This window comes from Perissodus microlepis, chromosome 12 (assembly GCF_051167445.1).
Source record: "Perissodus microlepis isolate ML-2025 ecotype Zambia chromosome 12, ASM5116744v1, whole genome shotgun sequence".
NCBI lineage: Eukaryota > Metazoa > Chordata > Actinopteri > Cichliformes > Cichlidae > Perissodus > Perissodus microlepis.
Window position 1 is genome coordinate 23,056,366 of NC_140472.1, and position 13,085 is coordinate 23,069,450.

General features: G+C 39.3%; 1 protein-coding gene across 1 annotated transcript in view; it reads left to right on the plus strand.

Annotated features, from left to right (window-relative positions):
* The first annotated feature begins 757 nt into the window (after window positions 1-757).
* dock8 (dedicator of cytokinesis 8) overlaps window positions 758-13,085 on the plus strand; it is a 56,185-nt gene continuing 43,857 nt past the window's right edge. The window contains exon 1 of the mRNA XM_084946504.1: window positions 758-1,098. Coding sequence (XP_084802630.1) covers window positions 1,046-1,098 — 53 coding nt within the window. The 5' untranslated portion in view covers window positions 758-1,045. The remainder of the gene's footprint in view (window positions 1,099-13,085) is intronic.

The window sequence follows — 13,085 nt, forward strand, 5'->3', positions numbered from 1 at the left end:
TCCTATTTTTTGTATGTGAGTGTATGATGTGTTTGTTGTTGTTGTTTGGGTTTTTTTGCTTTTTGAACATTAGGTGCTTTGCACTGAGCTTGGTTACACTGAAGCAGTATAGTTAATGGAACCCTTTCTGTCACAATAAACATACGGTTACGGTGTAACCTTGGTTCTCTTAGTGAGAGACTATCTCTCCACATGCTAGAGAACAACTTATTCTTTAACTTACTAAGGTTTTGTTAAGATGGCTCTTTACTTAGTTTTAAACATTGTCCTGTTTTTCCTGTATCCTTATGAGTCTACATGGTTGCACCTACTCAGTAATCTTCATTAAAACCAATATAGCTTCTTTTTTTTTTTGAGCAAGTTACAGGCCAGCGAGGCATTTGTAACAGTTTATATACCAGCAATCTTCTTTTTCTTTTTTTTTTTTTTTTAGCAGATGATTTGATTTGTGCACCACCATACTGGTGGCACGATGCATAGCAGAGATAATCTACACCTCTGTTTGGTTTCAGGGTTCCACAGCCAGGGTTTGGGTTAAAGCACCTTCATGTGGTTACGGTCGTGGTTAAAAGTGAATCTGACGTTTTTGGATTTGGACAGAGCCAACCTATCAAACAAGTGTATTTATTTGGTTTCCCTCTCAGTCTGAGTATCACGCCGAAAGTGGTCAGCGCTTTACTCTCTCTCTCTCTCTCTCTCACACACACACAGACTGAAGGAAAGCGCTTGTTAAAGCTCACCTCGGCAGCGAGGGAGCGCGCGCGCCTCATCCAGCCTGTCCCATCACATCCCCTCCCACTCTCGCGCTGTCGATGTCTACCTCCCTCTCTCTCCCCCTCTGTCTCCACGGGATGGCTCTCATTAAATGCGGAAGTTTACACCCAGTTAAGCTGCTGCCGCCGCAACCAAGATGAGCGTTGCTGTGACAGTTGAGCTGTAGCGAAGCTGGAGGAGCGGTGCGTCGGAGAGAGCGACGGTGCCAAACCGCGAGAAAACACCAAAGCCACCAGCGACACCGTCGCCGGACTGGACTTCAGACTCGCGCATGGCTTCTCTGGGCAGCGCAGATCGGCGGGCTTTCGCTCTGAAAATCAACAGGTAAATGTAAAGAAATTATAATATAGTATTGGGGGCACTGGTTTGGTTTGGTTTGATTTGATTTGGTTTGGTTTAGGAGTGAATGTGAAGTCTTACTTCCCCTTCAGGGAAGTCCAGAGTGGAGCAGGCAGCCACATGTTGTGAATGTCAATGCTGCAGGTTGATTCACTGTGTCCCGGGAAAAAAAGAGAAAAGAAGGCAGCCTGGAGGATTATAAACAGCCAACTTTACTGCAACTTTAAGTGCTCAGAGAATTTATGGCAGGTTATGATTAACTTGTGTTAAGCTTACAGTGGCAGCCATGTGCTCAGTCGGTCATGCATGAATTTGTTTATTTCTTGGCTCTTTATTTACATACATGTCAGATTTGAGCAGCATGCTGAGCTTTTATCACCAAGCTAAACGATTTGCACATTATTTATGTCACTTCCTCCTCGTGAGGATGCTGATTATATATATCCACTGTTACTAATGTGACCATTTCCTGTATTTTTGGAGGGCTGACTAGCTCATAGAGCTTGTATAAATGACTAGGGATGTGGTCATAGTTCCTGCTGTGACACTTGAGCAGGTGTGGAGGAAGTATGTACATGGAAGTCTATTGTGTACCATGCCTCCTGTGCAGTAGGGTCATTTAACAAAAATACACAATTTATCTACTGTGATGGAATATATTTATAAGGTTCTGTAGGGCCTCCTTTGAAATGGTAGAGGAGGTCAGTTTGTGTGGATCAGTTTAACCCTGAAAAGGTTTTTTTGTTTTGGTCATATACAGCTTTTAGAAGTTTTCATATGTGTAACGCTTAAAGAGCCATATAGTATGACATATTTTGTGGAAGATGAGCACACTGGTTACACCAAATGTTTGATACTGTCGATTGACAAATCACTTAGTCAGGAAAATCCATGTTCTTGTTTTTAATAGCCAGGAGGAATCATGACGACTTGCTGTGATGTGATGTGCTGAGCAGAGCTGAGCTCAGCTGCTAAGGGATGTGAGAGATCTTGGGTCACAGCCTGAATCTACTGATGAGCCAGCAGAGAGGCACTGATTAGTGGCTGCTGTACTGTAGCACCTTTTCATAGTAAAAGAGCAACGATGGAATAGATTAACACTCACTGTGATTAGATTTTGGATATTCTGCTGCTATTCAATGTGACATGATAACCACATTGATTTATAACCCATATTATACTTAAGGGTTGTATCCTCCTGAAAGAATCTTATTGTTGTCGAGACTGAAGGCACTGATGCAGATACTTTAAATATCTGTTGTTATGTTTGCTTTCAAGTGCTTGTAGTTAGGGGGCGGGGGGGGCTGGCTGGGATTGAGTTTGTGCTGATGTCAGTATAAAGACTAAACAGGTGCTCGATGCAAGTGAAAAAGAGAACAGCAAAGTCGATCATGGAAATTGATAATGGTGGAAAATGCATAGTGAGGGGAAAATGCTTTTGAGTGGATGGCAAGTAAATGCTGAAAACACTGATGAAGATTTAATACAAATCTATGAGGAGCTCAAAGTACACTGGCTGCTAACTGAGTTGGTTTTGAAATCTGATAATGAGTACAAACTACTGCACTCATTGTGGCTACCAAGATACTTAAAGTTGTTTGGACAATTGTTGGAGAAATTAAAGTTCAAATGCACTTGTCTGAAAAAGTGCAAGCTAAAGTCAGATGTCAAAGGGGAAAAAACCTAGAGAGCCATGCAAGGCAACATAGTCCATACATAAGCAGCTCACATGAACAAAGAGGAACAGTTGTCACAAGATGAACCTGATCTATGCTGTCTGTGCACTAGTAAGCTGTAAGACCTGTTATTTTCCATGTCAACAAATCAATTCCATATTTACTGAGTTCTTCTTGTATGTTACTTGTATTTTATATATTAATTATGAAGACTTCCTTCCTTGGCACCTCTTATCAGGATGGAGTGCGAAGGAAATCCTGCGACCTGGGACACTAAGTCACTCACTGGTTTTACTTCACTTTTTGCTAATGGCAGTTTAAAATCAGGAAATGTGTGTTTCTTCATAAGCATATAAAAAAGAGGAATGGAAAACTGCAGTGAAAATATGTCAGTCAAAAATATAACATGAGCCGAGTGTCCAGTTTTTTTGCATAGACTCTAGGTAGCTGCTGGACATTTAATATTCCGAGATTGAATGTGATTGGACTGAAGAGCATATGGTAACAGGTGTGAGGACAGCTGTAGATGCTGGGCCTCTGTCTTTCAATACGCTTCAGCGAGGAGGGGGGGATCTAGATTGAATTTCATCTGATTTCCTCTGGGTTTTTTAGCTAATGACATCTGTGAACCTGCCTGTCTGTTGGTGGGCCACTGAGTTATGAGGCAGTGGAGTGTCAAAAAAAAAGCAGTTTCCTACAAACTTTGGCTAAATGTGTGCAGATAAAGCAGTCGGACTAAGCTGGAAATTATAATTCCTTACAGCCAGTTTTTCTTGCTTTGAGCCTGCCTGCGACCTGAGCCTTGCTAAATGACTGCTGTGTTTGTGCGTGCCTCCCTTTGACAGGAAGCTGAGTCGTGATTGTGCTGATAGCACTAAGGCCCATTAAGTCTGGAGACATATGATAGTATGAGATGCACACTGGGGGCATCCCTTTGGTCTGCTTTCCTGCTCTTGTCATTTATACCACACTTCTGTCTGTTTTCCTGTGTTTCCTCCCCTGCTCAGATTAAGGAAAAACACTGATAGGAGGGAGAGGGTTTTAAAGGTTCAAGGATCTACCTATGTCTTGCTAATATAGATGATTTTATGCTTGGTGGGAGTAATCAAATTTGCCATCTCTGGGGCTTATTGATCAGAGATGTTGCTGTGAGGAGGGGGGTAGAAGCAGACTCTGTCTGAGAAACACTTGGGTATTGATTTCTAAAAAGCTGGAAGGAATACACCATATGCACACATGGCAAGTGGAGACCTGCAATGTATGACATAACAAAAAAGGGGCCTACTTCTTTGGGGTAAAGGGTTCTTGCTCTACAAGTAGGTGTGGTGTGGGGGTTAACAGTATTTCCTCACAGCAAGAAGGTCCTGGGTTTCCACCACCTGTCCTGTGTGGAGTTTGAATGTTCTCCCTATGTTTGTGAGGGATCCCTTCAAAAACTGGACCTCAGAACTACACAAGAATTACACAACTGTTGTGCCCACAGATAAGGAAATTCTCCCCCAGCATGATCTAATATAACTATACAAAAGTCTTGAGCCAAGCCTCATTTTGCTAGGAAAATTGGGACAGTAATTTGTTTAAGCTTAAGCTTAACAAGTCAATATTTAGTATGTCCACCTTTATTCTTCAACACAGCCTGAACTTACTTTAGCAAGCTTTCTTGGCATTTTGTTTAGCAGTCTTCGGGAAAAGTTCTTCAGGCTTCTTGAAGGACATTCGAAGCTCTTCTTTGGATGTTGTCTCTTATTCTGTTCTTTGTCAAGATAATAACACACTGCTTCAATAATGCTGAGGTCTAGGCTCTGGGGAGGCCAATCCATGACTCAGAGTTTTCTATTTGTTTGGTATTATTGTCAAAGCTGATAAATTAAGCTGTCACCAATCAGATGCTTCCTAGATGGTACTGCATGGTGAATCAAAATCTGATGGTGCTTTTCTGTGTTCATAATTCCAACCATTTTGACAAGATCTCTAACACCGGCTGAAATTCGGTGCCAAATCATGACAGAGCCTCCACCATGTTTTACAGGCACTGTTGTACATATTGCGCATGTTGACCATTTGAACCACAACTTTAAAACTTAGAGTCATCACTTGGCCTTTTCTCCTTGTTTCCCTTGCTTAAGAATGACTTCTTGACTGCTGAATTTTATTTCCTATTACTCAAGGACTTAAACAGTATTTGAAAGTCATTATCTGCTGTAAATAGTTCTAAAAGCTTCTTCTGTTGTGCTTTTGAGAGATTCAACTAAAGAACTGGGAACGATTTGGTGTTTTTCTGACAGGCTGTGAGTAATAAAGTACCCAAAAGATTGAGTCTTTCCTCAAATTCAAATTCAAATTCAAATTTTATTTGTCACACACACACAACCATACACAGTATGACATGGGGGTGAAATGCTTGTAGCTGTACAATGCCCGACCATTAAATGACAGAAAAAAGTTTTACAATATTTACAATTTACAGGTCACTACAAAATTTACAAATTAACTTAGGATCTTTATAATCTCTTCTGCTATTTGCACATTCTTTACTGTAAATTCCTAAGTTGTCTATTATGTGTAGGCACAACTTAAGGTCTCTTGAGTTAGGTACGTATGTTCGAATGATTCTTACATCAGTGTTAAGTGGGTCAACAAATAAAACTTTCTGCTGAAAATGTTCAGATAAAAGAAATAGATTGAAAACTGTTGAAAAAGCAGATAATGTCCAAAGAAAAGGTTTAAAAGACCTTCAGAAAGCCTAGAGAGCTATTTTTCAAGACCATTTAAAAAAACTGCAAGAAAGTCTGGTTCCTTGGAAGCTAAATATAAGGAAAACAGGGGCAGCCCGAGACTTTTTACAGTACTCTATAATTCCCCTGTGTCATCTGATAAAAGTAACCCATTGTTTACTGACCAATGAGGGGCGTACCTGACATCTTGTGTATATATTTAACCCACAAAGCAGCTTCAACAAAAATTATTTATGTCTGATAAATGATAAGATATTTAGCCTTGCTGTATTTTTTCTTAAGAACAATGATGTCATTATTATAGTATGACAGTGTAAATAATGCTGACAATATCGTAACAGCTGATCCATCAAGGAAGTCTATCTCAGTGTCTTACAGACTGTAAATGTCTAATTTTTCAAGCATGTTATCATTCACCAATTTTTTTGTCTAATAAGGTATGAACTAATCAACTGTGTTTATAATTGAAAAATATCAAAGCTGATTAATGATGGTAAGCTAGGGTTTTATTGTAATTGCAGTATTTTGTCTGCACAGTATGACTTGTGAGGCATTTTAAGCCCTTTTACTAACAAATAACATGATTATAGTGTGAGGCTTGTTGTGTCTTAGCACTGAGCCTGATCTCTCATCAGCAGTTCAACAGTGGCTTCATGCTGACTCCCGGGGAGCAGCTGTTTTGATAGTGCCATCCTCATCAGTGTTGATTAAATTTTCTAAAATTATCACTTGGGGAGAAAAAAAGGCAAAGAAAACTACTTTTAATGATTGTCTTCAGGCTTTGTGTTCTGCTAGGAAAATGCTTTCTTAATAGTGATTCAAATGTCATGTCCCCAAAAGGAGAATTTATGAGAATTTTTAATTGAGGTTTAGCGTGATCTAAAAAGCCTATAAGCATGTTTTATGTGTCCGTCAGTAACACTACAAACACACACAATAAGGTTACTCAAAGATATTAAGTTACATAGAAACTCAAACAATGTTTTCATATGCACTGTGGTAACCTGGTTACTGTAAAACTGAATATATATACAGTAATTCAGGCAATATAATGGCGAAGTCATAGGTTACGTTTAGATTTTTAAAAAAATATTTTATATTATTTTTTTAAGTTGCCACCTTGCTTTTTTGCTGCTTTTTGTACTGCATTGCACCTCAAATGCTTTCTTTTTCATTTCTGCTTATAATTACACAATGAAATGTAGAGTAAAGGAGGTTTATGACCCCAGAGTTGCCAAAAATTATGCAAAATCATGACAAAATTAGCAGTCGTGAAAAAGTATTAGCCCCCTTTCTGATTTCTTAGTGTTTTGCATATTTGTTATACTTGCATGTTTCAGATCATCTGTGGAACCATGCAGCTTCCACTTTGGATTTGGGACACAGACACCGTCTCTACTTTTAAGATTAGGCTTATCAAAAAACCCTCTCCTTTTTGATAAAGCATATAGCTGGGGCTGGATCGAATGACTCTGAATCCTCCCTTAGTTATGCTGCAATAGGCGTAGGCTCCTGGGGAATTCCCATGATGCATTGAGTGTTTCTTCTTCAGTCACCTTTCTCACTCACTATGTAAATACTGTAAATATAATTGAATTGAACTGAAATTGAGTTGAAATTTTTTTTAATATTAGATAGCCAGAGTAAGTACAAAATGCAGTTTTTAAATTTAATTAAGGGAGAAAAGTTAACCAAACCTACCTGGTCTTGTGTGGAAAAAGTAACTGCTTCTCTTGTTAAATCATGAATTTGATTAACCACATTTTTGTAAGGCTGAGTTTCCCTAAACACACTCAGGACTGATTACTGGCGGACCTGCTGAATCAAGAAATCGCTTAAAGAGAACCTGTCTGACAAAGTGAAACAGGCTAAAAGATCTTGAAAAGCAACACATCATGCCACGATCTGAAGAAAGACCTGAGAAACAAAGTCACTCTCTATCAGTCTGGAAAGGGTTACAAATCAGTTTCTAAAACTTTGAGACTCAATTGAACCAAAGTGAGAGCCATTATACACAAATGGAGAAAACTTGGAAGAGTGGTGAAGCTTTTTCCAGGAGTGACCGGCCTACCAAAATTACTCCAAGACCACGACGACTCATCCAGGAGGTTGCAAAGGAACCCAGAACGACATTAAAGAACCGCAGGCGTCACATGTCTCAGTTAAGGTCAGAGTTCATAGTTCCACAATTTAAAAAAGGAAAAAAAAAAGAGAGGGACTATGGAAATGGCATCCATGGCAGAATTCCAAGACGCAAAACATTGCTGAGCAAAAAGAACACAAAGGCTTGTTTCACATTTGACAAAAAAAAGAACTTTTTGGAAGGTTTGAGGAAAGGAACATCATACCAAAAGTAAACTATGGTGCTGGTAGTGTGATGGCCTCGGGCTGTGTTGCTGCGTCAGTACCTGGAAGACTTGCTGAATTCTGCTGTCTACCAAAACATCCTGAAGGAGAATGTCTGGCCATGTGTTTGTGAACTCAAGCTGAAGCGCACTTGGGTTCTGCAGCAGGACAATGATCCAAAACAAACCACCAAGTCCACCTCTGAACAGCTTAAAAAAAACAAAGACTTTAGAGTGGCCTAGGTCAGTTCTTTCCTGAATCTGATTGAGATGCTGTGGCATGACCTTAAAAGGCAGTCCATGCTCGAAAACCTTCCAGTGTGGCTGAATTACAACAATTCTGCAAAGATGAGTGGGCTAAATTTCCTCCACAGCTCTGTAAAAGACTCATTGCCAGTTATTGAAAATGCTTGATTGCAGTTGTTGTTGTTGTTGTTGTTAAGGGTGGCCCAACCAGCTATTAGGTTTAGGGGGCAATCACTTTTTTTTCACACAGGCCCATGTATTGTTTGATGATCTGAAACATTTAAGAGTGACAAACATACAAAAAAGAGGAAATCAGGAAGGGGGCAAACACTTTTTCACACCATTGTAGGTGCGTGATTTCTCCAAGAGTGGATTAAATAGGAAATGGTGAATGATTAAACATTGGAGTCTTTTGGATGCTTTTGATTCCTGGCATCCATAAATTCACCCCAGTAGGAGCCAGGCACCTTACATGATGGTGGTGGCTGAGAGTTTGTGTGAGTAGGTGAATGAAAATGTATTGTAAGGATCTAGCTAAGGTTAAAAGTAGGTATATACAGTAATGTGGAAAGGTCTTGAATCAGCCTTTAGTTCTTTAAACTTTACTAGGGAAATGGGTGCAGAGGTTTATTGAAACATCTGCAAATAAACATATTGTACAATTCTAAGAACTTGGAAAGTCAATATTTGGCATGAACATCTTTGCTGCCTGTTGTTCCGTTCTCAGTCATCATCACTGCTTCAGTAATGTTGAGGTTTGGGCTCTGATCGAGTAACACATATATTTGTCCCTATGGGGAAATTGGCTTGCAGTGGAAGTCAGACATTTGTACACGCCACATGAAAACAATCACATCAACATAAAACACAAGCACACAATATGCAGACATTTTCGCTCTTCCACACTAATTTGGCAACCTACATTGGTATCATAATTAAGCTGTTGCCACTCAGATGCTTCCCTGTTGGTATTGCACGGTGGATCAAATCTGATTCTTAGTTCATAATTCCAATAATTTTGACAAGATCTCACACCATTAGCTGAAATGCACAAACCATGACAGAGTCTGCACTGTTTTACAGATGGCTGTAGACACTACTTTTTTCCTCACCTTCTCTGTACATACTGACAATGACTCTAACCGAAAGTCATTATTATGCATTCAAAACTTTATAAAAACCTGTCATCACTGATTGTCAGCTACCTTTCCACTGAGACTATTTCTGATGGCGCGTCGGCTTCATCAGATATAGTCTGAGTCCTATTAAAGACATGACTTTTAGATACTGTTCATCTGTTGCAGTTTTATGTCTGCCACAGTTGTCCTCCAATTGTCTGGTTTCCTCAGTTCTTACAGTGCACACCATATTGATATAGGCTGCTAGTAACAAAGAGTCTAAAGATGATCTAGTGTCTGGTTACTTTTTTAGGGCAAGACATAAGAGCACAGTGGAAGTTTGGCAGCACCACTGTTGGTATTCTCAGAGATCTCAGGCTTGCAGTTCTGTATGAGAAGCTGGTTTAAACCAAAGCTATTTCAGTACTTTTCTTTACTCAACAGGATCTGATAGATTTGATGAAAGGTCCTACAGTGAACAGTTTTTGCTCTTAGAGTCTTGACTTTTATTCAACGCTGTTCATGAACTTTGCAGTGCTTCCAGTAGTGGCAAGTATTGCTTAAAATCAAATATTTCTCCCTTTATAAAGTTTTGTCTCTGGGTTGATCCACAAGAAGTCATTCCTTTTTCCAGGAATTGTGTCTTTATGACTTCTTACTAAAACCACAATCAGATACCAGTTTTTGCTAGATCGGTGATGCAAGCTGTTTTTGGTGTTATTTTTGCTTAAATGACCAAACTCCAAAGCTCTGTTTTTGTCTTTCCTAACAAAAGCAGCTTTAGTTTTATGTAGCAAAGGATGCCAAGACCCATCACCACTGAAGAGAGACACAGATGCTGTCTGCTGTGTCAAGCTGTTTGTGTAGTGGTAAAAAAAAAATGCCTGCTTGGATCTGAATACTGTTTTACTTGCCTTGTCTTTTTATAGATGGGCACTTAATCTGTATCAGTGAATACGTAGTAGCACATGGACCCATGTGCATATATTAGCTATACTTTATGTATAGTATGTGTTATTAGGTTGTATGAGCTAGAAAGTACCAATGGAAGATATGTAGAAATGGCACAAGTTAGAGTGGTTATGGGCATGTCTTTATAAAGTCTCATGTAATGAGAAGGGTTATTACAGAGTTTATATCGTCTTGGGTATAAACTCAATACACCCACCAGAGAATCTGCTTTTGGACAAAAAAGCCTCAGCCTTATTGGATTTTTATTAGTTTTGTATAGTTAGTGCTTCACAGTCATGAAAATCTCAACAGTGGCTTATTCTGATTTCAAAGAGAAAACATGACAGAAGAAGAGGCATTTGAGGTGGGTGATTTCTTTTTGTGTGTGTGTCACTTAGGTCTCCACAAATAGATTTTTTTTTTTTAAAGCTTATTATACTGCAGCCAGTGTATGCAGTTCTGATATATTACATACTAAAACTGTAACCTGGCACATTCCCTTTAAGGAGAGCGAACAGAGATTAGTTTATTGATATGGAGGTACAGGGTAAAGGTGTGTATGCGAGAGTCCTCCACAACCAGTGTCCACCGTGTTATCTTGCGAGGGACAAACATACTGCTCTACACTTGTTCACTAGATACCGCCATATGATTGTGTGCGTATACTGAGCAGACATGAGGTGTGAGCGTTTTTATGATATGTGTGTGTAACTTTGTAGACTATAATCAGGCCGCAGCTGTATTTTGACTTGCATAGTGGTTAAAATATATTTTAAACCATGAATGGAAAGCTTTTTTTTTTTTTTTTTGCATGTCATTGGTGTTGCTGTTGCTAATCTGGTCAATTGATCAGCTGTACCTGTTCGTGTGGGTGTGTGTCCTCTAATCTGCCTCGTGTGATTATTTTACAAGCATATTGCTGCAATATGTGTTTGTTTTTTAATGTACACAATTAATTTTTTTTACTTATTGTGCAGCACCACTTTCTTAAAACTCTGTTTTAATGGCTGTGAGCAGCTAGCTATGGCTTTAAATAAAAATGCTGCTGCAGTGCTGGACTTTGGCCTTTGTGTAAATTTGTATACTGTTTTCCCACCCATGCCATGACCTTTTCTGGCATTCGGTTATTTTATTGACTCAGCATATTATGTGCTTTAGAGGGGGAGGAGAACGTGTTATAAACAGCATGACTGAAACAGGCTGGCTCAAGTATAGTAAACACATTCATAATCATAGTATGTCATGTTGTTAGCTCAGTACAGTTCAAAAGTCTTAATCTGCCTCTTATTTCCAAGCAACCAGACTTTCTTGTAACTTTTAAAGTGATCTTGAGCAATAGTTTTCCAGGCTGTCCAAGTTTTTTTTTTTTTTTTTTTTTTTTTTTTTTTTTTGTTTGTGTGTTTTGTTTTGTTTTTGACATTGTCTGGTTTTGCAGTAATTTGTAGTCTAGTGCTTCTACCTGATGATTTTCAGAGGGATGGTGATTGGGGGGGGGAAGGGGATGAACCAGTGAACCAGATGAATCACAAATTAATTTGGTTTTTGCGTTGCTTGGCATATTGTGCATCGCCTCCTTAAAATATTTGAGGAAACTGGACAAGTGGAGGACAAAAGAAGAAGTGGCAGGCCTAGGGGAAAATAGCTGCAGCAGATGAACAGTATCTGAAAGTAATTCCTTTAAGAAATGGGAAAAAATCTAGTAAAGATCTCAAAGAGGGCCTGAGAGATGCCTCTGTCATGGTTTGGAGTTGCTTTTCAGCCATGGTGTTGGGGGTGGAATTATGAACACAGAAAAGTACCATCAGATTTTGATCCATCATGTAATGCCATCTTGAAAGTATATGATTGGCAACAACTTCATTTTTGATTACAATGAAACACATTGCCAGTATAGTAAAAGCATACATGGATAGAAAAATACACAATAGAACATCATCAGTCATGGATCGTCCTCCCCAGTGCCAGGACATCAACATTATTGAATAAAGGTTTTCATGCCATGTATTGATTTGCCTGATGTACTGTATTTACATGCATGTTTATGTGTTTCAGTACATCCCTGCACCCATTTCACATTTTCTGAGGAAATATAAAGAAATGGGGCTTGGCTCAAGCCTTGCACAATACTGTGTGTCATGTTGTTAGTATTCATATTATGCCAGTTTGTTTTTAAGCTTTTGTTTTGTAATTCTTTTTCGAAATTTCCATGAAAGTGCTCATCATATTGTGCATGCTCCATGATTCTGTAGCTTCAGTGGTTTTGACATACGGGCATTCCTTTACAGCATTTGCTATTAGTTTGCGGTGATAATTAGTAACAGCGATGTTGTAACAATGGCCAAGGGGACTTACTGAACCCGTGAGACTGACCACAGGCGAAGCAGTCGGGAATGTGACCCATTTGCTCAAGTCTTTGCCCTCTAACGCTTCCCTGTGCGTCAGTGTTACAATAAACTCTTTCTGACGCTTGCATATGCAACAATACACAGAAAATGGAGTAAATTTAACAGAAGACACACACGAGAAAACTCAAAATGACATATACTTACACATACATACACAGACTGGGGTTTTGTTACTGAGCTGCTGTTGCGCAGATTTGGGTGGGGCTCCAGTGATATGGTGGATTAATTAGAAATAAGTAACTAGTGTATTAGTGGCCGTATCATGGAGATGGAATGTGTGCAGAAAATCAGGGCACTGTTCTCCCTTCTTATTGGTAAAAGCTACAGGCAAACACAAACACCATCTACCCAACATATTTGAATAGTACTCCATTCTTGTGTCATGTTGATTTCCTGCTTGGTCTGACCCTTACAGCGGGACACCATATCATTCAACGCAAGCATGACAAAGCCTTTACACAGCCAGCAGCGGTGGGCTTCTGTAGAGAGTGAACAA